Below are 24,437 nucleotides of genomic sequence, written 5' to 3'. Positions count from 1 at the left end.
AACATTAATTATTAACATGCAGCAACGACTGAAAAGTTGACAAGTCTTCCATACCAGCTTTGCCATTAGTAATGGGCAGCGGTGCTTGAAGATAAAGGCTACTTTAGAGTAATTTAAAAGGCACAGCTCGGACAGAGATTTTAAAAACACACTCCCTGTAAGAACTATATCCCCAGCCATGGGATACGGGAAGCTTGAGGGGTACATGACCTGCCCATTCTTCCAGACCAGGGGTCTTCAAACTTGGCCCTTTTATGACTTGTGGACTTCAACTCCCAGAATTCCTCAGCCAGCTTTGCTGGCTGAGGAATTCTGGGAGTTGAAGTCCACAAGTCATAAAAGGGCCAAGTTTGAAGACCCCTGTTCCAGACCAATAGACGGTTCGCGTTTCCCACCTGCAGTCCTCCTAGCCGCAAGGGGGCGCATCTTGCCATCCACCGTCTAGGGCCGCCTCTGGCTTCACTTCCGGGCGGTTGCACCCACTGGCTGGACCTCGGTTTTCTATTTTCTGTTTCTTCTCCTCTTCTCAGGCCGGGCCAAGGTGTCGCGCGCGGCGGGCGAGGGCAGCCGGTCTCGGCCGGGCCCTGACTGAGGTGGCGGGGAGTGGGCCGCGCGAGCCGCATGAGTGGATGGAGCCGGGCTCTGGGCTGCAGCGGAGGGGGCCGGGGCTCGGCGGGGGCGGGCTGGGCTCGGCCGGGGTCTCTCCCGCGCTGTCGGGGCCTCAGGCCCGCCGCAGGAAACAGCCGCCGCGCCCGGCCGACTTCAAGCTGCAGGTGATCATCATCGGCTCGCGAGGCGTCGGCAAGACCAGCCTGATGGAGCGCTTCACGGACGACACTTTCTGCGAGGCCTGCAAGTCCACCGTAGGTACGAGAGGGCCGTTCAGGGCTGGGCAGGCGTTGGATTTGCCCTTTGAACTCTTCCGCTTTTTCTTTCCTGGGGACGCTGCTTCCCACTTATTTATTTTTATTTATTTTAATCCCATTTATATCCCGCCCTTCTCCGAAGACTCAGGGCGGCTTACAATCTAAGCACAAATCAATGTGCTTAGCAATAGCCTTCATTCTACGTATATGCCTGCTTATTAGGGCTTTCGGCCCCCACCAAGCGGCATTATTACAAAGTCAGCTTATTGCCCCCAACAATCTGGGTCCTCATTTTACCTACCTCGGAAGGATGGAAGGCTGAGTCAACTTATGCCGGGTCGCATCCCGAACGACTGGCCTGAAATCCTCTCCCCTCCTTCCCTGGCTTCCACGCGCTCCGTGCCCCGATCTGAAAAGTGAGGATAACTCGCAGGATGTATGTCAGGGAAACACACACTTTTAGAAATAAATGTGGTTTTTTTTCCCCACCTTTCAGATGTGTAACTTCCAACTCCCAGAATTCCCCAGCTATAGAATTCTGGGAGTTGAACGTCCTAAATCTTAAAAACTGCCCAGAAAGAGAAACGCTGATATATTGCATTGTTTTAGAACAGGATGGAGAGGCAGGATTTCTTGGTTCATCTGGGAAGAAATGAAAAATAAGACTGCCAATACATCGGTCCTTTTATAGGCTTTTCTGTACGCTTACATCTGGGATATTGTGAACACCTCTCGTCCGTAATATTCTTTTGCTTCAGAAAGTGTAAACTGTAAGAACCTACAATCCTCAATTAAAATGATTAGAATTATTCTTTCATTAGGAAATGTTACAAGCTCTCACAGAATTTGTTTCTGTAATTAGGTTAGGCTATTTAGAAGATTAACAAGGGACTGGGTGGCTCAGTGGGTTAGGACGCTGAGCTTGTCGATCAGAAGATTGGCAGTTTGGCGGGTCGAATCCCGAGTGCCGCGTAGCAGAGTGAGCGCCTGTTACTCGTCCCAGCTTCTGCCAACCTAGCAGTTCGAAAGCTCATAAAAATGCAAGTAGAAAAATAGGGACCAGTATGGTGGGAAGGTAACAGCATTACGTGCGCCTTTGGCGTCTAGTCATGCCGGCCACATGACCATGGAGACGTCCTCGGACAAGTGCTGGCTCTTCGGCTTTGAAATGGAGATGAGCACCGGCCCCTAGAGTCGGAAACGACTAGCACGCATGTGCTGGGGAACCTTTACCTTTATTTAGAAGATTAAAGTGCCAGTTGCATAAAGGGGTTAAGGCATCAGGTGAGAAAGAGGAGACCATGAGTTTTAGTCCCATTTGAGGCACAAAGCCAGCTGGGTGACCTTGGGCCAGTCACTCACACTCAGCCCTAGGAAGAAGGCAATTGCAAGCTACTTCCGAAATCTTGCCAAGAAAACTGCAGCAATTTGTCCAGGATGTTGCTGGCTCAAAGGCTCCCTCAAAAAAGATGATATTTGTCGTGGCTACTAAAGTGTTTTTTTTTAACCAAGCATCAATGGGCCTTCAATAATCACAATACAGTATTTGTCCACTGCTACTGCAGGCACATTCTGAGGCTCATTCTGACTATTTGGATATGGCCGTGGTCAATTGTGATCTAGCTGCAAATATTTACAAGGTTGTTTTTTTTTAAAGGCATGTGGCTGTAGATTTCTATTGTTTTGTTTCTAGAGTGTCATATTTTAACTCCAGCGTGATAGCTTTTTCTCATTGGAAGAAGCCAGAGAGGGAAACTTTAAAGTATAAGATAGTTTTGGTATCCAGAAAAACCTGAACAGTACTACATTTATGCCATTTGACAACATAGAAACAGATCAGAGAAAGATTTGGTTTTAAAATTATCAACCATTTGAAATACTCCTCCATGGTTTATACATTTTTCCTAAGGAAAAATGGGTTGTCATGGGGCAGTGCTATGCATATTTTTTCAGAAGTAAATTTCACTGTTTGCAATAGGATTTATTCCAAGGTGAAGTTAGGACTTAGTATTTTAATACAATTCTTTTGAGTGAAACCTTTATGGATTACTTTTAGTAATCTATAGAATTCCTGCTTCTAATAATACCACGCATTTCTTTTGTCTCTTGGGAAACCTCTGGATTTGTATGCTTAATTTGAATTGGAAAGATAATTAAGTTAATGAAATGCATTAGCTACATCTGTTTCCTGATCAACACATGAAGATTGATGTTGATGAGCAAGTTGCTTTCCATAAAAATTATACTGGCAGTAGTGACCTCTTAAAAGAAATATACACTGAACTTCATTTACTAGGTTCCCTAATATGTCTTGAAAACCACTATCCTAAAATACACTTCAGAAATCAGTTAGGTAATTCTAGCAGTTCATTGTACCTATAAATAGATATGTTATTCTTACTGGAATAGACAAATTAAGAAATTAATTTCCTTGATCAGAGCAGACCAGATTTACCTTTCCTAAAATATTTGTTAAATAAACATCTTTATTGTTTATTTGTTTCACAAGCTAAAATTTTATAGTTGTGAAATAAATGTAGCTGGAACTTGACAGTAGAGGCAGTTGGATTTTAAGGTGGTTGATACATTGTTTTAATAGTCTGCTTTCTTTATTCCTATTTATTTATTGTAATAGAATCTTACAGCAGTCTTATAATATTTAACTCAAGACCAGTGATGTTTGCATACTAGTGAGACTTTATAGGACCGTCCACTATATAAAATTGCAGGGAATATTTCTGTATGCTTTTCTTTTTACTCAGGTTAATGATAGGTTGATATACATTTAAATGTATTTATATAAGCCTCACTGAAATACATTTTAATACATATAATTTGCATATACTACATTTGATTTTTAAACTTAATAGTTCACTCTTGATTTTTTTTCTTTTATCATGATTAAAAGATGGGATTTCTCTTTATTTAATGTTGGATTAATTGCTATAAATGTAACAAATCAGAATGTAGTTATATTATAGGTATAATAACATTACTTTGGCTTCAGTCCTATACTTTGGAGCATATCTCATTGCAATCAGGAGCACTTACTTCTGTGTAAACATGTACCAGGTTGCAATACACGTTACTTTTAATAGTAACTTACCAACACTCATATGTACACTAACTTTAGAAACTGGAAACATGGATTGCAGAAGTTAATGAACAGTTCTGACTCATTTTGGGGGGGGTTAGTAGCTGGTATTTCCTACATAATGTACAAAATGCCTCTTAACATCTGGAAAATCCATTTCCCATCTTCCTATCTTGTGCTTTACAATATGAGAATAGTTATGCCACACACCCTGCCAAAACTATTTCTGTAAACCTCTTCTCACATATCCACACTTTGGTTGGGTTACTTGGTTTGTTGGTTGATTACTTGGTTAGTTTGTATTATGTAGCTTGATTACTATATAATACTAAGTATTATACACATACATAATATTACACATTTCCACACTTTGGTTACTTGTTTACTTAGTATTATGTAGCTTGGTTACTGCATAATACTAACCCGCTATATGAATATATAGATCACACGTGTAAGTTTTGGGACAAATTTAAATTGTCTCCTTTCTGGGTTGAAGCGTAATTTAGAAGTTAATTGTAAATAACATGTTTATTTGATCTACTTCATTTATCTTTTTCAAGAATAGATGTAGGAGTAGTGTCAAACCAGAAACTATTCAAAGCTGCAAACTGCAACCTTCTCAAGTAGTCCTACACTATCCTGAATAGTGGATTTCTACTTCCCAGGGCACTTTGTCCATTAATCATCAGTGGTTTGTCTTGACCAGTCTACTGCTACAGCCAGGCGGAAGTATAATATTGCCACCAAGATTTTAGCATTTGGCACCAGTTGAAAGGAGGGGGAATATATTGGTAACATTTAATGACAGAATTCCGAATGCCCTTTCCAGTAGTAGAACTTTACTTAAGTTCTACTGAGCCTTTATAACAGGGATCCCCAATCCCTGGGTTGCAGCCCATCGGGAAGTGGGCCACAGAAGTGGTGGGTGAGCACTCACATGCACATGAAGTTTCATTGTAAAAGCGGTGTACGCATGTGCAAAACCATCCCTTCCTCCTCCTGCCTCCACCAGTCTGCCAAGCCAGAAAGGTTGTGGACTGCTGCTGTATAACGTATAAAGTAAAATCATCACAACAGTCCCATGCACCAATTTTCCTTAGATCATATGATCATGATCTAGGTCAGGGGTGTCAAACGGCTGGCCCATGAGCCGGTTTCATCATACTAAAGCCATGCCTGCCCCATTGCCGGCAATGCAAAAAGAGTCGCAATACATCGCTACACATAACGTGGCGAGTTGGACACCCGTGATCTAGGTGCTTGGATTGTTTGCCAAACAATAATGTAATCACCATTTGTAATCTTTGCTGACTTCTCCAGAAAGTCAGTGGGAAAGCTGGCAAGGAAAGTTACAACCTGCTGAATAACCATTTGTTCTGGATTGGACTATCTGTGAGAGCTAACAAAATTAAAATTGAATTAATGTGTAGTAAATAAATGCTGGTTTTGAAATAAGAATCAAAATTCATGTTGAGTTATAAACATCTGAAGTAATATAAGAAGAAACAAAACAGGCATGATTTTATTTTATGATTAACTTCACTTTTAGTTTTGGGTAATAAACTATTTGAGATTCTTATTATTTTCAATTACATGAAAATGATTACATGACTTGCAGGACTTTATCCACTAGGGCTAGGCTGTGTGGAAATGGCTGTGAAAATCTCACACCAATGATATTTATGGTTTTATCTTAGCATTTTTCAGAATACACTGTACTCTATGCTAATGGTGTGAGTTGTAGAGTAGCACAGGCTGCACAGCTGTAAACAGCACTGATAAAACAATGTTTTCATTTTACAGTCTTGCAGCATTATGAAGGCCATCTTTCTAACCTGTGATTTGGTCATGGAGGGCCAAGTCTAATTCTGTATTTGCTTTTTTGCCCTTTGGCCTACTTGTTTCCCAATTGACATAGCTTACATAGACTGCAATTCTGTGCACTGTTATCTGGGAGTTTATTTATTTATTTATTTATTGATGGGATTTATATCCCGCCCTATCTCCTGAAGGACTCAGGGCGGCTCACAATAAAACATATAATAAGTACATAAATCAAGATAAAATGAAATTGAGAACATCAGTGCAATAAAAAATTAGAGAATTTAAAAATGAATTAAAAATACTAAATATAAATTAATTAAAATGCCTGTCAGTCTAGGTCAGCTTGGTGGAACAGGTGTGTTTTGAGGCCGCGGCGAAAGGATTGGAGGTTTTGGGCTATCCGAAGCTCAGGGGGGAGCTGATTCCATAGGGTTGGTGCTCCCACAGAGAAGGCCCTCCCCCTGGGGGTCGCCAGCCGACATTGCCTAGCTGACGGTACCCTGAGGAGGCCTTCTCTGTGTGAGCATACTGGACGATGGGAATTTGTTCCCGGCAGCAGATGGTCCTGCAAGTATCCCGGACCTAAGCCATGTAGGGCTTTAAAGGTAAGTACCAGCATCTTAAATCTCACCCGGAGGGCAACTGGTAGCCAATGCAGCTCACGCAGGAGGGGTGTAATATGGGAGTATCGGAAAGCTCCCATCACAACCCGTGCAGCTGCATTCTGCACCAGCTGAAGCCTCCGGGTGGTCTTCAAGGGCAGCCCCATGTAGAGAGCATTACAGTAATCAATACGGGAGGTAACGAGTGTGTGGGTGACTGTACGTAGGGCATCTCGGTCCAAAAAGGGGCGCAATTGGTATATAAGACGAATCTGGGCAAATGCCCCCCTAGCCACGGTTCCAATGTGATCTTCAAAACTGAGTCGTGAATCTAGGAGGACGCCCAGATTGCGTGCTTTATCAATGGGAGGTAACATCTCTCCTCCTATAGTCAGAGATGGAACCTCTTGGACTAAACGAGATGACGGTATGTACAGCCACTCAGTCTTGGCCGGGTTGAGTCGAAGCCTGTTTTCTCCCATCCAAATCTGTACCGCTTCCAGACAACGGGACATCACATCAAGGGCATCACTGGGTTGGTTCGGGGTGGAGATGAATAGCTGGGTATCATCAGCATATTGATGATATTTCACCCCGAAGCTACGGATGATCTCTCCCAGCGGCTTCATATAGATGTTGAACAGGAGGGGCGAGAGCACCGAACCCTGAGGCACTCCACAATTAAGAGGCCTAGGGCTTGACCTCTGCCCTCCTGCCAACACCGTCTGCGAACGGTCCGAGAGGTAGGAGGAGAACCAACACAGAACGGTGCCTCCCACTCCCAGCCCCTCAAGACGACGCAGTAAGATACCATGGTCGATGGTATCAAAAGCCGCTGATAGATCTAATAGGACCAGGACAGAAGAATAACCTCTATCTCGGGCCCGCCAGAGATCATTCACCAGCGCGACCAATGCCGTCTCCGTGCTGTGCCCTGGTCTGAAACCCGATTGGTACGGATCTAGATATTCAGCTTCCTCCAGGTTCAAAGGGAGCTGTCGTGCCACCACGCTCTCAACGACCTTCGCAAGGAAGCGAAGGTTGGAGACAGGACGGAAGTTGTTTAAAACAGCTGGGTCCAGTGCCGGTTTCTTGAGGAGGGGCCTTACCACCGCCTCTTTCAAGGCAGCAGGGAAGTACCCTTCACTCAGTGAGGCATTGATAACTGCTAGGAGCCAGCCTCGTGTAACCTCCCGAGAAGCATAGAGTAGCCAGGAGGGACACGGGTCCAACAAACATGTGGCGGCACTTAGTTTCCCCATGATCTTGTCCACTTCATCCGGAGTCACAGGATCGAACTCTTCCCAAATGTACTTGGCCAACTTCATCGTTTTCCTCTCGTTAGATACTGCCCAGTCAGAGTCCAGACCAGCCCGAATCTGAGCAATTTTGTCCACCAGATATTTACTAAATTCCTCAGCCCGTCCATGTAGGGGGTCCTCTCCCGTCTCTTGACTTAAAAGGGAGCGGACCACTCTAAATAGGGCGGCCGGGCGATTATCTGCGGACGCAATGAGGGTGGTGAAGTAGGCGCGCTTTGCCACCCTCATTGCCACAAGATAGGATCTAGAAAAGGATCTTAACTGTGTTCGGTCAGACTCAGACCGACTGGCTCTCCAAATGCTCTCTAGGCCCCTTCTCTGGCGCTTCATCTCCCGCAGGTCCTTGGAGAACCAAGGAGCGAGTCGGGACTTGCGCCGGGTCAGAGGCCGCAAAGGGACAACGCGGTCGAGCGCCTCCGAAGCAGCCTGTTGCCAGGCATTAACTAAGGACTCGACCGGGTTGTGGGCGAGGGAGGTGGGAATCGGTCCAAGCGCCATCTGGAATTTATCTGGGTCCATCAGGCGCCTGGGGCGGAACCACCTGGTCGGTTCCGCCTCCTGACATCGGGGGGTGACGTGACGGAGGCCCAACCGCAGGAGGTAGTGGTCTGTCCATGAAAGGGGTTGTGATGTTGGAGTAACCCCACCCAGCCCATTTGCAGTTTACTCGAAGGATGCAAAGAGATCACTTCTGAATGTGACTTTTGGCATGCCACTGAAAAGGATGGTCTTTAACCCCTCTTCCAGTTTTGCAATGATAGTCTGAAGTCAATTTGTGAAGAAACATAACCTTCTGTCATGAGTAGTAAATAAATAGGAATTGCCAACCCCTTTAATTGCTTTCCTGTGCATTTTTTCCTCTGCCTACCATAATTCTCACCTGTCTTCTTCAAGAACACAAAGTGCTGCTATTATCATTTTGTAAGCAATCCTTGGGGTTCCTGTCCTAATACATAAACAGTGCCAAAGAGTACCTGCTAATAATTGTGTCTAAAAGAGTACACGTAATTTTCCTTCCTGTAACTTAGAGATAAAACCTCTAGATGGTGGGAGAATGTAAGTACCTCAGACTGTGTTAGTCTTTCATAAACACTTCATGTTCAAATGGAAAGAAAAACAAAGGTGGCCAGTGACAATAATAATAATAAGGCAAATGAGTATTTTGGAAGTACTATAAGGAGTAGTTTCTCCTTCCAACTCAGCAAGGTGAGAGACAGGCAGTTATGTAACTCTTAAATCAGATAATCTACATCTAGAGATGATATGACTTAAAATCCAAAAGAGCAACTGAACACATTTCAGGCTTTCACAAATTTGGGGAAATTTGATCTGTTTTTTTCACTGATCCATTTTTTAGAGAGTTATATTATTATGATAACACCTATTAGAAAAGTAAAGGCCCTGTATTCCTTCAGGTATATAAAACAAGTTGAAAATATTTAAATGTCTAAAAATGTTTTTGTCATATTTTATGTACATTAGAAAATATTGTCTGTGTATGTAGTATATCTTTATATTGTCAATGAATAATGTTTCTGTGAGTTTAATGTATTTTTAATAAATATTGTTTGAAGCCGGTGATTCTGCACTCATGGCTGACCGACCATTTATCTCATCCATTTATAGTGTATTCTCAAGATCAGATTTCAGTATACTGTGGTGTAAGTTATAATACTTAGGGAATATAAATGAAACATGGATATAATGGAGGGTCATTTTTTGAAGTTTGGGGGTTTATTGGCAATAGTGAAACAAGCATATCACAGAATGCCACATAAATTCCATGTGCACACTAAAGTTGAACAAAATCAACCCTTGATTTTTCTAGCATGATCTTTCCTTCCACTGAGTTTGATCAAACTAGAAGTTTTTTTAATATAAAGTTTCAGATGGTTCCTATAAAACTGGTCAAGGTATGAGACGCATCTAGTTTGATTTGAGTAAATTATAATATCGAAATCTTTTTATTTATTGAAAGCATTTTCAGTTTTGCAGTTAAGATCCAGATGCAATATCTGTCTTTTATCTCTTCAGCTTATATATGAACAGGCACAAAATTATCATACTTGTATTTGCATTTGCTACTTATTCCTCCTCTTTTATTTACTGTATTTTGTTTATAGGTGTTGATTTTAAAATCAAAACAGTAGAGCTAAGAGGAAAGAAAATTAGATTACAAATCTGGTAAGTAAAAAATAATGCAACCAGCAGAATGTTCTTTTAAGTTTTGTGTTCTTGCATGGTTGTGGTATGATGCCTAATATAATTAACTTTTAACTCACTTGCTGCTGGATTTTTCTCTCACACACAGCATATAACTATAGGAACAAGCAATTTGTGAAGTAGTGATCAGAAAGTAGAAATACCAGTTTAAAATAACGATATATTATTTATTGAACTGTAGTGTTCCTGTCTTTAAACCAAATCATTTTACAATAATAAATAATAGTTCATTAAATTATTTTTTAAGTTACGTAAAAATTTATTATATTTATTTATATTCTGCCTAACTTCCAGGAACTTCAAAAAGATCAGTTAAATAAGGAGAATATATTTTAATGATTTCATACTTGAACAATTATCAATTGTTTTTTGGCTTTAAAAAAGCTGAGTTGGGTTTATTTATTTATTTATTTATTTATTTATTTGATTTGATTTGATTTGATTTGATTTGTATACCGCCCTTCTCCCTAAGGACTCAGGGCGGTTAACAGTGACATAAATAACAGAATGCACAAATACAGATATTGAAAACAAATTAAACCCTAATTTTGCCCAAATGCAGAAGATAGTTACCTTAAAACAATGATTACAACAGAACCTGTCAGACCAGACCGGATTGCTCAAAGAGATATGTTTTTAGGTCGCGTCGGAAGGAGCGAAGGTCAGGAGCCATCCAGAGCTCAACCGGTAAACTGTTCCATAGGTCAGGCGCGCCCACAGAGAACGCCCTCCCTCTGGGAGCCATCAGACGGCATTCTCCGAATGGCGGAACCCTTAGGAGGCCCTCTCTGTGGGAGCACACTGGACGGAGGGACGTTGACGCTGTCAGCAGGTGATTCCTAAGGTACTCCGGACCCATGCCATGTAGGGCTTTGAAAACCATTACCAGTACCTTGAATCTTACCCGGCGGACAACTGGGAGCCAATGCAGCTCACGGAGTAGAGGTGTAACATGGGAGTATCGGGAGACTCCCAACACAACTCTTGCGGCTACATTCTGTACCAGTTGGAGCCTCCGAGTGCTCCTCAAGGGCAGCCCCATGTAAAGAGCATTGCAGTAGTCTAAACGAGAGGTCACGAGTGCATGAGTGACCGTACATAGGGCATCTCGGTCTAGATAGGGCCGTAATTGGCGCACCAGGCGAACCTGGGCAAAGGCTCCCCTAGTCACAGCTGTTATGTGGTCTTCCAAGGAGAGCTGTGAATCTAGGAGGACTCCCAAGTTACGAGCCCTATCTGTGGGGGGTAATAACTCACCCCCTATAGAAAGAGATGGGTTGTCTAGCTTTCTTCTTACAAAAAAACAAATTCTAAAGGGAAAATAATAGTGCAGCTATAGTGCCTCCTTCTCAGTTCCAGCATCATTTTTTGAATCTAAATATTTAATTGGTAGTTTATTCACAGTATTAAACTTGGATAGGTTAGGAAAGTCTCTCCCATCTATGATATTGGCACCCATGAAAAAAATGAAATGAAAAAAATACTGTTCTGTGATTGGTGATCTCTAATAAGAAATATATATATAGTTTTAACTCCTTATGGCCAAAATATGAGTGATGATTGTCATATGCAATTTCTATGTTATTTAATTTCTGATAAAATTTTAAACTAGCACATTACATATTGCAAAATTATTCACTCTGCTGTGGTGAAAAAAAGCTGTTGTGAGAGATTAATCCAGCTTTATTAGGACAATCTTCTTTAAGCTAGCTAATGTTATTAGCCCAGTGTATTAATAGTACATCTTGCATAATTAATAGTAGTAATAACTACTAGATATGTTAACAGCCTAGCAGGGATGAGGGGGGATTCAGTGGTTGTTTGGATAATACCGTAGAAACAGTTTAGTGATTCTTCTCTTGCACAGATGCAGTCAATTCAGTTTACTAACTCCTCTTGGCAGGTCACCATCAAGTCTGTTTGTCGCACCTTGTGTTTGTCTTGCTTCCATCTGAGTTAATTGCTGTTGCATCTTTCGTATCATCCGTTACTCTAATACTTGAAAATTATTGGCATGACTTCATTCCTCATCTGTGTTCCCATCCGGAATCCTAAGGCCACAGAATTGGTACTTGAGCCAGAATGATGGTTAGCCATGATGGTTTGTACTGAAGCTAATAATGAGGTAATGTAGATTTTTTAATGTGCCACTGTGTTTTAGAGTAAAGTTAAACAATTTTTGTGGCTTGGTTAGATGATACTCAGAACAGTCTAGCTTTTGAAAAGCTGCTGGGTGTTCAGTCCTTACTAACACATGATTGACACTTTTTTAGTTCTGAAATGCATAATATTTCTTTAAATATTTCAGTGAAGTTTTTAAAAATACATTAAATTTAGGGCTTAAATAAATGGAGTAGTATTTCATTGCAAATAAAGCTCATATAAGATTTCCTACACTAATATATAATAACATTCGCTAATGATGTTTGCCTAATTAGTTGTTTAATACTCAAGACTATGTATGTAAAGCTTTTCCTTGAAGGTATGGAAAGGAAATCAAACAGTCCCTGTTATTCAATCTTCTCTGTATTCCATGTCATTCAAATCTCTCCACCCTTTCCAGGGGAAAAAGGTTAGAAATTACATTAGAAACAAAGACTGAGAAGATGCAACAGACTTGAGTCAAAGTTTCAAAATAGCAAAAGGTGAGCATTCTTTTCAGAATGCCAAAGATCTTAAATAATAAAAGATCCTTTCCCCAGACAGATTGCCATGACTATCTGCAATGCTAAACAAGCAAAAAACCGGAAGAAAACAGGGTGTCTGACTCCAGAGCGTCCCCTTTGGGGATTCCAGTTAAACACACTTTTTGAAATTCCTAGAGGGTGGGTAAATCTTTTGTGAGCTTTTGAGGAGCAAGGCAAGGGCTTGTTAGGGAGTGCTCAGTGTGGCCACTTCTGACCAGCAGATCCTGTACTGTGCTCTCGGAATAAATTTCTCCTCTACTTCAAATTGCCCTTGTTCTACATTCTTTAGTCCTACTTTGGAAATGGCCGTACAGTAGTTTCCTTCTAACTATTGTAAGGCTTTTTTCGATTCAGTGGAGTTGAGTAAAGCACACAAGGATTTTTCTCATCCATTTGAATTAATGAAGATGCACTTTAGATGAAAGACTTTCACAATACAAATGTGACTAACACTATATTTTAATATTTGGACATATTTCTCATTCAAGCTGTAGGATTTTCCTTTCTCCACCATTTCCCAATTCATTTTCTAAAAACTGGGAATCTTATTCTCTGTCACTGTTGCATAATTTTCTTAAGAACTGACTTCAGCTGTAGAATTAAGCAGAAAGAATGTTAAAGAATCTGGGCTTCAAGCTTGACAAATGTTTCTGGATATCTTTTATTTCCTGTAAAAATAAATCTGATTAGTAATGGATGGGACAGCACCAAGAGATTCCAGGTTGGAAGGAGGGAGAAGGCAGTTATGAACCATTTCTGTTTCGTTGTGTTTAAGAATCCAGTTTATAGGACACTTTAGTTTTGATTACACAGTTAAATAAGTATTGTTCCTTTACTTGTTCTTCTGTTCTGTTTAGCACAAAACAATGATTTAATCAAAGCTAGAGTTCAGGTATATGCTTTTTATTTTAAGTATGCCTTTATATTTAAGCCTTCTAGCCTTTGGTAAAGCTAATTTTCTGGTGAACAGGTGTAATTAAGACTTACATTTTCAGCAAAAGCAATACATCAAGAGATGCTGATTATTATATTAGAAATGGTAGCATTATCATTATGTTAGGAATAGTAGTACATACTTATCACACCTTATTTTCATTTTATTTAGAAGTGCTTACATAGGCTACTTGGTCAATATTCTTTCCTTTTGTTTGTCCAGTTGTGATAGGATCCCCAATTTGATAGGATTACTTGCTTAAATTAAATAGAAATGGGAGTGTCTTGGCAGCAGTGAGTAGAAAACTGACTGTGATAAAATGTCACCAAATACCAAATGTAGCATTGTTGTTACTGTTAAGGCTGAAGAACAAATTGGAACAACTTCATAAACATATGGCACAACATAGGAGAACAAACCCATCAGGACAAGATTCAGCAGTCCATATGGATTTAAAAGACAAAGGCCACTCTTTCGAAGACAGCAAAGTCCACATTTTGGACAGAGAGCGCTGTCTGTCTGAAAGAAGGGTCAAAGAGATCATCTATGTCAAAATTGAATAGCCCTCTCAACAGAAGGAGAGGGATACAACATCATATATCTCCAGTCTACAACACCGTCCTTTCAGCAGTTCCAAGAAGCTCCACACACATTTGCACTACTCAGGTGACCCTGAAGACACAGATAAGCCTCCAGGTATCACTAACAACTCACTAATAGAATGCAAATGACCAGCTATCTGCAAGGAATATAAATCTTTCCATTCCTCACCATCCAGTCAGAGCTGAAGAAGCTTCTTGGATAAGAAGCTAAATGTCTTCAAAGAAAAACAAGAAAGTCCAGTTGCCTCATGAAAAAGCATCTTTGGGATAACAAATTGGAATCTTTCTTGGGCAGGCTACCTTTTCATTATCCAAAAAGACTAAATGGATAGGGTGAATATAATTGCAAAAAATCAGTGGCATGAAAATGATTATCCAGCTTGGGCCTCCTTGTAAAAATTGTTAGTGTAATGATAAATATACATGATAAGATCAGTGATAATGATGGATACTGATAATAATGAAATCTAGACAGAAACATTTGTTTCTGTCTAATGTGGGAGAGCAGCTGTTGTTTTTACATAGATATTTCCTTATTCTGCACTCTTGAATAGAAAGACTGGACAACCATTTGTCTGAAATGGTATAGGGTTTCCTGCTTGAGCAGGAGGTTGGACTAGTAGACCTCCAAGGTCCCTCCCAACTCTATTATTATTATTATTATTAGTAGTAGTAGTAGTAGTAGTATTTGACTTATGGATTCAATAGATTTATATCTGCCCTTAGAAACTGCTAGAGTTTGTAAATGGAGAACTCAGGGAATGCATACATGTTTTGCAATGAATATATCTGAGATGTAGCATTGTCTTCTATATGATTTTCTATATAATAATGCTGTTTTTGTTCATTGATAGTATTAAGTCTTCAGTATATGCATACTGAAGGGTTTGTGGCTAGTCTTCCCACTGTAGCTATTTTGTCTCTGTAAATATTTATCCCGTTGATTGGAAAAACCTTCAAACCAAGCTTGTTAAGAAAGAGATTTTTGAGATAAAATAGAGTGCACACAGAAACATTTTTGTATGTGCATTGAGCTTAATGAATCTCAGTCAGAATGTTCATTTACTCTGTCTACATATGTATTGAACTGTCATAATGTATGAGAACTGAAACTGGTCTTAAGAATTGATAGAAGGCGGGATTAGATGATTATTGGTAGCATAATTAACATGGAAGGAGTGCTGATAACAAGATGGGTAGGACCATATATAGGGGTGGGCCTGGATTTGAGAAAAATACGAGTTCTTTATGCCTATTTTAGAACGTACTTTATGGTTATTGTGTATTCTTCCCAACTCAGTTTTCAGCACTCATGCCATGAGGCCCCAAAAAAGGGTCTTGGGGAAACACTGCAATTCAGAGTCACGTGTCCATTTCTGACTGAAAGAGTACTTTAGGCCTGCTTTGCCCCTCCCTCACGTTTCCAGGCCAGTAAAATTGATTCCCTTAAATAGCTGTTTTAATGTTAATATCAAGAATAATTTCTCTTTGGGGAGTTTCAGCCAGTTAATCCCTTCCTCTAAATTTCCAAGCCTTCAACCATTTATATGTTTTCTGTAAATGTCTGGCGCCATTTAATGGATTGTTGTGACCTAAGAATGTGATTTGGCATGTTTTGCATTCTGTCTTGGATAAGAAAATGCAATATTTGGGGAAACTTGGATCAAGTCTATTGTCTTAGAACAGGGGTTCCCAGCCAGGGGTGCTTGGGTTTTCAAAATTATAGTGTATATGCATAATTTGTGGCCATTATTTTGAATTTTTGTAAGCGGTGTGAGAATATATCAGAAGTGTTCTAGGGGTGCGAGGTATAGAAAAGGTTGGGAACCCCTGTCTTAGAAGAACATACCTTGAAGGTATTCCTGATGCTGAAGCTGTGTAAATCCTTTTCTAATCATATCAAAGCAAAAGCTGTTCACATCATGGCCAAATCAACCTTCTGACATCTAGAAAATATAAATAAAGGCAGCTTCTCTGTTCTGCACACCAGGCTGCCCTACACTGCCTCTTTCTCTGTCAATTTGTTAGAGTCATATTCTTCCTTATATAACAAAAATGAAAATTTTAATTTGCGTGTTAGAAAAGGTACTAATAAGATTGTATTTGCTTTTTCTGGTCAGGATCTTAGAAAAAAGTACTGGAATTGTAAGTTCTCATCAAAAAAATTATGTTGGTAAATGAGAATGCCACTTGAAAGACTAGTATTGTAAATAGATCTAACTTTCCTCATACAAGAGAAAGAGGTTCATAAAGGCATAACATTTTGTAAAGATAATATAGCAGTTTAATTATTTCAATATTCATAAAATATGCACCCTAAATCTATTAAGTGCCCTGTTCGAAAGGTACTATGGTACATTGATATTTGAGTTTATTAATGTAAGGCAGACAAACTCACGATGTCACGTGACATCACGCAACGTATCGGGACAGTTTTGCCATTGCCAGCAATGGGGTGGGCGCAGCTTCCAGATGACATGTCCGGCCCGTGGGCCAGCAGTTTGATACTCCTGATGTAAGGTATATCTATACATAGTATAGGTGTGTGTATTTATAGGAAATGCTTGTGCTTTGTTTAAGGCAGCTGATTGTCTGGAACAGATTAGAACCTAATTTCTCTAAGAACTCAAAGTATGCATATTTTATATAAGGAATGTTCTAAAAACTCACAGCTTATAGGCTAACTTCAACTTTATTTTATCTATTTATTCAATTTATATCACCCCCCATGATACCCATGTGACTCTGTGATGCTTACATAATGAAAAAACCCAATTAGAAATAAAAAGAAAATAAAGGCTATTTATTCACAGTTACTCCATCTGGAGTAATTTAGAGTGATGATGTTATAGTAAAGTTAGCAATTATAGCAATGTTGACAAAACTAGAAGAATAACCTTAATAAGTATTCATCTCTTCCTAGTAAACCCAAAAATAGTATGACAAACTGAAAGGATTTCCTCTTCTACATGAATAAAACCTGTAACTGGGTTCCTAAATACATTTATTAAAAATTTAAAATTGTAGTTGTACCTTGATGAAAATTAATAGTTATTCTCAACTCAAATAGGATTGAAATTCTAAAAACAAAATCTCTTATAACATACAACATCTTTGAATCTCATTGGAACAAGGAAGATTTAATTATGAGAAAATGTGTTTGTTTTGAGATAAGTGATTTGAATATGAAGGAACATGAAACATATGCTCAAGTCTTATCTCTTGCCATCAATGCTGCCCGTGAGCAAATGGAACAGCTCTGGACGTTTTCTCTGCCTTGTACTATCAGAGGAAGCAATAAAGTGATGTCCATATCTAACTAAAACCCTGAGATTATGTAAATCCATGTCTCATTTCTCTGAACTTTCACTGCTTATGCTCTTGTGTTGTTGTTGTTTTTAACATACCACAATATATGCCTAGCCATAACTGGTAAGATTCTAAAGTAGAAGCTAGGTCACTAATAAAAGATTTATGATCATCATATTGCATGCTTGAATCCAGTCACATAGTTGTCTTGTATGAATTTACCACTGCAATCACTCACTGAATACATACAGAGAAACAAGATAGCGTCTGCATGCACATTCCTTTCCAAGAAATTATTTTCTTTGGGGGAGGTTTCTTTTTTTTTCTTTAGCCCTCACCTGTTTAGTAGGAAAAATGAAGACTTTAAGGCATAAAATTTATTATAGAAATTTGAGACGCTCTGTAAAGTAGTTAAATATTTGTATCTATATTTGCTGCTGCTTCTTAGGGACACAGCAGGTCAAGAAAGATTCAACAGCATTACCTCAGCTTATTACAGAAGTGCCAAGGGAATAATATTGGTATATGACATCACAAAGAAGGAGACGTTTGATGATTTGCCAAAATGGATGAAAATGATTGATAAGGTAAGTTTCAATTTCCCAAAATGAACAAGGTTGATTTTGGTCCTTAAAATAGGTTTTATGTCTGTGCTAAATGTGGCAATTCAGCTCTGAAGAGTTCTCCTATTGCAGTGTGACCATTATCTAGATCAGGGGTGTCAAACTGCCGGCCTGCGGGCTGGAGTGTCACGGAGAAACCGCGCCCATCCCATTTTCGGCAATAGGAAAAAGGTCCAATAAGTTGCGCGACGTCACATGACGTCGCAAATTTGACATGCCTGATCTAGATCACAGGTTGTCAAACTTGCTGTGTCATGTGACGTGTCACAACGTATTGCGACTTTTTTTGCATTGCCGGAGCTGGATTTGGCGCAGCCTGCGTATGATGCAACCGGCCTGCAGGCCAGCAGTTTGACATCCCTGATTGAGATCTTTTGAGTGTTAGCTATCAGTTCTCTAATATTGCATAATCAGGTATTTCCACATGGTTAATTGTTAAAATTGAACAGGGTATAAGATTAAATTTCACAAATAAGCGATATGACTTTTTAAAAATAGGAAATCTTATGATTTTTACCTTTCATTGATTGATATTTAAGCATTAAGTGGTAGCACAAAAAAGCATTATGTAGTTATATGCCGTAAGCATTGAGACAAAGCTTTCCCTATCTAATATTATTTAGTACATTATTTTTCTGTTTTTCATTATTTTATAGTTACATAACAATATACAGGGACGCAGTGGCTCAGTGGGTTAGGACGCTGAGCTTGTCGATCAGAAGGTTGGCAGTTTGGCGGGTTGAATCCCGAGTGCCGCGTAACAGAGTGAGTGCCTGTTACTCGTCCCAGCTTCTGCCAACAGCAGTTCGAAAGCATGTAAAAATGCAAGTAGAAAAATAGGGACCACTACGGTGGGAAGGTAACAGTGTTCCGTGCGCCTTTGGCGTCTAGTCATGCCGGCCACATGACCACGGAGACGTCCTCGGACAAGCGCTGGCTCTTTGGCTTTGAAATGGAGATGAGCACCGGCCCCTAGAGTCGGAAACGACTAGCACGCATGTGCGGGGGAACCTTTACCTTTACCTTTAACAATAGTAAATTTGTATTAGAAACAATATACATCAAAAAGCCACCAAAATAAAGCACAATCATTCATGATAATATGTGCACAGATCCATAGTGTGATTTATAAAGAACATACTGGTCAAATATCTTCACTCTCTTATATGACAACTAAAGCCTCATCTGGAAACAGACCATTGTATGATTTTGTGTTTTTTTTTCTTTTTTCTTTCCAGTATGCCTCAGAAGATGCAGAGCTACTGTTGGTTGGAAATAAGTTAGACTGTGAAGTAGACAGAGAGATTAGTCGGCAACAAGGAGAAAAAGTAGGTCAAGATAAAAGTCAACATTCATTCTTGTGGAAATGTGAAGATCACAGAAGTTAAACATTGAATATATTTGTAATATCAAAACTATTTCCATTTGTTTGCCCTTAAGCACTTCTTAAGGCTAAGGTCTTACAAGTGATGTACAGAATAATCCAATAAGGTGATCACTGAGGATTTCTGATTAATTTATATCAGGATTCTATATCTCTTATGTTAGTTTCCAAATCTTGATACTTAAAAAATAGTGTCATTTATTCAGAGGAATTCTGCCACTGAGATATTTGCAAGGAAATAAAGATTTACTAGGATTAGAAATCACCATAACAGTAAAAATAAAATTTTGAAAGACTAGTTCAATTATTTTCAATGTTAACTATTTTTAAAAATTTTTAAAATATTACTCATTTATAATTAAAATTATCTAATGTTATTGTAGTATATAGTAAGTTTTAGGAAATTGTTTCTCAATTCAGTGCAAGATTTTTGTGATTGAACTGACCCAGTAATATAAAACTTTATTTTTTTCCCCTAATAGTTTGCTCAGCAGATAACTGGGATGCGTTTTTGTGAAGCTAGTGCCAAGGATAATTTTAATGTGGATGAAATATTTTTAAAACTAGTTGATGACATTTTAAAAAAGGTAAATGATCTTTATACTGTAAGAAGTTAACTTCCTGTGAAATTTAATATAAGTAATCCCTAGAAATCAGTGGGATTTAGTCAGAGATAACTCTATATAAGTTAATATGTTGACTTTAATATGTTGATGTTTATGAAACAATTTTAGCAGCTTTTAATTGCTGAATTATTTCTGCTTGCTTCAGTTGGCAGATAAAACTATTTCATAGGATAATTGATTAATGTGGTTGAATGTTAATGTATATAACAAATAGGAAATTGTATGGATACTCCATTAATTTCTTTGATAAGAAATTTTAACGTAATCTTAATTTAAGGTACAAATGTAGACTAGATTGTGAAAGCAATACTATGCTTGCATTCTAGATTAGGTGTCTCATACTTATAGCCTAGGTACTATATACATTTTGTGTGACTTGACTCTCAAACACAGTAGAAGAGAATTCAGTTCAGTCTGTTTTGATGTCAAGGTGGTCTGATGAATGTTTGTAAGTTATACAGAAGTTGTCTGTGTCTCTGGATATAAAATGAAAATCTGGTGTTCTGAAGAATGAAAAATGCTGTCAGATAGTGGCCAAAGTGACTTGATCAAGAAAATAACCCTGTTGCACAGTAAAATTGTTTTTCTATTTAATTAATTTATATATAAAGGTATACAGTGATATTTTTTGTTTTCTTCACTTTTTATTTAAAAGTGACTTGTAGCAATCTATGAAATACTAAAATGCTGCATTCTCAGACTAATTAACTGGTCTCTGCATGGCATTCATGACCACTTGAACTTGAAAATAGGTGTAGAGCAATATCACCCTTGGCCACTTGAAGATCTGTGATTTCAACTCCCAGATTTCCCCAGCCACACATCTTCATGTGGTCATGGTTGAGAAACATTGATATAGAGAGAATATACAGGTAGACTTTGATTTACGACCACAATTGAGCCCCAAATTTCTGTTGCTAAACGAGATAGTTGATAAGTGAGTTTTGCCCCATTTTACTAAATTTCTTGCCACATTTGTTAAGTGAATCACTGCCATCGCTAAGTTAGTAACACGGTTGTTAAGTGAATTTGGCTTCTCTATTTGACTTTGCTTGTGGGAAGGTCGCAAAAGGTGATCACATGACCCTGGGACACTGCAACTGTCATAAATACCTGTCAGTTGCTAAGTGTCTGAATTTTGATCATGTAACCCCGGGGATATTTCAGAGGTCATAAGTGTGAAAAACAGTCATAAGTCACTTTTTTCAGTGCTGTTGTAACTTCAGTCTGTCACTAAATGAACCGTTGTAAGTCAAGGACTACCTTTACTTATAGATGTATGTATATTGGCTCCAGTAGAATTCTGTGTAAGATGCTGCTGACGTGTATTTTTGGTGTTCATTTAAGATGCCTTTGGATGTAATAAGAAATGAATTGTCCAACAGCATCCTGTCCCTACAGCCAGAACCAGAGATTCCACCAGAACTGCCTCCTCCAAGACCTCATGTCCGTTGTTGCTGACTTGCTATTGCTTCCCCCAGAGTGGAAAAGATGACAAACAAAAAGAAAAGGGAAAGCGGCTTCATTCTGTACTACAATCACATGGCAGTTGTTTGTTGCACTTTGATTCAGAGTCAAAACTACACACTAATTTTGTAAATATGCAGATATGTAAACCTAGATAGGATAAGGCTGTAACTGGTTAAATATTGCTCTTTCCACACCTTTTTTTCACTTCTCTTTTCTCAGCCCTATAAATATTGTACAATTTGGTGGGAAAACAGTACTCCCAAACCTAGGATGTAAGAAATTAAATGCATACTTAATTATTCTCAACATAAATGTTGTAATAGTCCTCAATATAAACAGAATCTCTTAGTATATGGTGCTTTGATAGCTTTTTTAAAAGAAAATATTTTAAATTTCAACTCGACATATATAAAGCTTTCTGAAGCAGCATTATCCCTTATAAATTCAAAATTTCAACTCGACATATATAAAGCTTTCTGAAGCAGCATTATCCCTTATAAATTCAAATAAATTGCTGGTAAAACACTTCTGTGTATGGTTATTCAGAAGTAAGTTCTTGGTCACTGGGCTTACAGGTTTGTTCTAGGGTAGGGATTGATAGCCTTGAAGCCTTTGAGTGCAGTCCATCAAGTATCATAGTAGGCCTCCAGTCACTTCAACAGGTGATTTCAGGCAGGTACTACTGAAGTGAAGGGGGATTGTATAGCAGCGGGATTTTTTGAACACACAGGCAAATAGTGTCACCAGTTCTTCTTTATTTATTAACTTTCACCTTAGGCCATTTGTATGTGTGTACCAAGGCACTGTGTTCTGTATAGTTTTTAAAGGATGAATTGGCACCTTGAACTAATTAGTGTCCTCAAACATAAATTAATTAGCAGTCAGATACTGTATAAAGCAAAGAAATATTTGCAAATTATTTTTTAAAAAAAGGTTTAAGAGTTATTTCTTCTGTCATAGACAAATTCTTTTAAAGTTATTTTTAAACCATTTCCTATGTTATAAGGAATAATGTATGTTTATTTGTCTGAAATAAATTGGATATATATATATATATATATATATATATATATATATATATATATATATACACAAAAATTCTAAGCTAAAGAATTGGATTTTTTTATTTTTATTTTGGTCATAATGAATTTGGTATATCTTTTATTAAATCTGCGCTGTATACCTTAGTTGTGGTAAACCAGTAGTTTTGTATTTGAATAACTTGATAAGTCTTTAATGTTGTGGTATTGAAAAGCATTGTCATTCTATATTAATGACGTGCCAATAAACTTTTGTATTTATGAATGACAGTGGAACTGCATCTCTTACTGGAATGCCAAATCTCAAAATACTCTTCTCCTGAGGATCCAATTTTGAGAGAAATTGATAAAATTATCTCTATAGTTGGTTAAACCTGTATATGTGGATGTATTGACTTGCAACAAAATCTTACGCATGCTTTCTCAGTTGTGAATTCCATCAAATTCAATGCAATTCAATCCATTATCAGTGTTTAAGACTAAAAACCTAATCAAGCTGCTATCCTGTGGCTTGTTACAGTACTTCAAGATACTGTAGCAAAAGTAATGATGATTTATCAATGCATGAACTTCAGTTATATGTACTAAGCAATTAGTCTGAATTCTGACTTTTCTGAATTATTTTCTTCAGATTTCTGAGACAAAAAACCTACAGTTTAAGTATACAAAATAGTTTTTATTGAACTTGGTACACTTTATTTAAATCATTTAGGTCCAAATAATTAAAAAATGCACAATTGAAATGTATTTCTTCTACCACAATGTGCCTATACAAGTGTCATTCTTCATACAGATACTTTAAGGCTTTCTACCATAATTGATTAGATGAGGTTTGCCATTTTTGTACCACTGTAAACTTGTATTATAGATGATAACAATGAAAACAGACTTATGGACAATACATTTAAACTTGATAAACATTTAGGTGATTTTTTTCCCCTGTATTTAAAATGTGTTGTTTGCTTTCAATTCTTGAATAAAAGTATAAGAAAACAGATCTACATACATGTTTATATCTTACCAGCACTGTTTCTTCTAATATATGGATGAATTTATATATTTTGGATGCCTAGTAGGCTTTCAGGTGATAATTAAATATCCATATATACATAACATTTAAAAAGGCCTTGGCTAAAACCTGTGGTAACAGGGAAAGCCCATTAGGGGTCACTGGTTCACTTTATATAAAATATTTTGCATATTGCACAACATTTCTTAACTGATGTGTCTTGAACTGCAGTTTCTTCTTTACTACAGTTTTAATACAAAAAACAATCGCCCCAAATAAATACAAAAAGGCAAGCTTGCACCTCCAGACATGGGCATTAGGGTAAACATAATTAAAGAAATTCCATTAATGTGAAACTACTTGGAAACAAAAAGTGAGTAATGATTCAAGCTGAGGCTTAGGGTCTAGACTAGGGCCAGCCAGTGGTGGGATTCAGCCAGTTCGCACCACTTCGGCAGAACCGGTAACTAATTTTTTGTTGCCCAGGCCCAGAATGGATTTCCAGAAGCAGCATCCACACAAAGAATCCCACCACTGTCTAGGGCCCTTTTCAATAGTGGTTCTGAAGAATTAGAAACCTATCATTGATTTGCACATGAGAAAAAATCAAGGCAGAGTTATTACATCACAGAATTGAAAAGCCATTAAAGTGCACTTGCTGAATGTGTGATCTCCACCATCTATCCTACCTTGTTTGAAGATTCCCAGTGATGGGAATTACCATTTCTCTACACAAGTCTACTGCTCAATTACTCTTAATGACAGGATTTTATCCTAACATCATCAGATTCTACATTCTTGTAATTTAAGATAGAGGTGTCC

The 24,437-nt window shown here is 38.4% G+C and overlaps 1 protein-coding gene across 1 annotated transcript; it reads left to right on the top strand.

Moving 5' to 3' along the window:
• The first annotated feature begins 540 nt into the window (after window positions 1-540).
• RAB12 (RAB12, member RAS oncogene family) lies at window positions 541-22,628 on the top strand. Its single transcript, XM_083359532.1, has 6 exons — window positions 541-867; window positions 9,832-9,892; window positions 17,912-18,050; window positions 19,325-19,414; window positions 19,953-20,057; window positions 21,444-22,628. The coding sequence occupies exons 1-6, from the start codon at window positions 630-632 to the stop codon at window positions 21,555-21,557; spliced, it is 747 nt and encodes a 248-aa protein (XP_083215658.1). The 5' UTR covers window positions 541-629; the 3' UTR covers window positions 21,558-22,628.
• The last annotated feature ends 1,809 nt before the right edge of the window (window positions 22,629-24,437 follow it).

Source organism: Vipera ursinii, assembly GCF_947247035.1.
Source record: "Vipera ursinii genome assembly, chromosome: 3".
Taxonomy (NCBI): Eukaryota; Metazoa; Chordata; class Lepidosauria; order Squamata; family Viperidae; genus Vipera; species Vipera ursinii.
Note: the sequence above shows the minus strand (reverse complement) of the source record. Positions and strands in the feature narration are given on the sequence as shown.

Bases quoted from the DNA above. Each gene is read 5' to 3' on its own strand.
- RAB12 (XM_083359532.1), top strand. From the start codon at position 630: ATGGAGCCGGGCTCTGGGCTGCAGCGGAGGGGGCCGGGGCTCGGCGGG. The intron at 9,893-17,911 runs GTAAGTAAAAAA...GCTGCTTCTTAG, and splicing joins AAAATTAGATTACAAATCTG to GGACACAGCAGGTCAAGAAA. The intron at 19,415-19,952 runs GTAGGTCAAGAT...TTCCCCTAATAG, and splicing joins GTCGGCAACAAGGAGAAAAA to TTTGCTCAGCAGATAACTGG.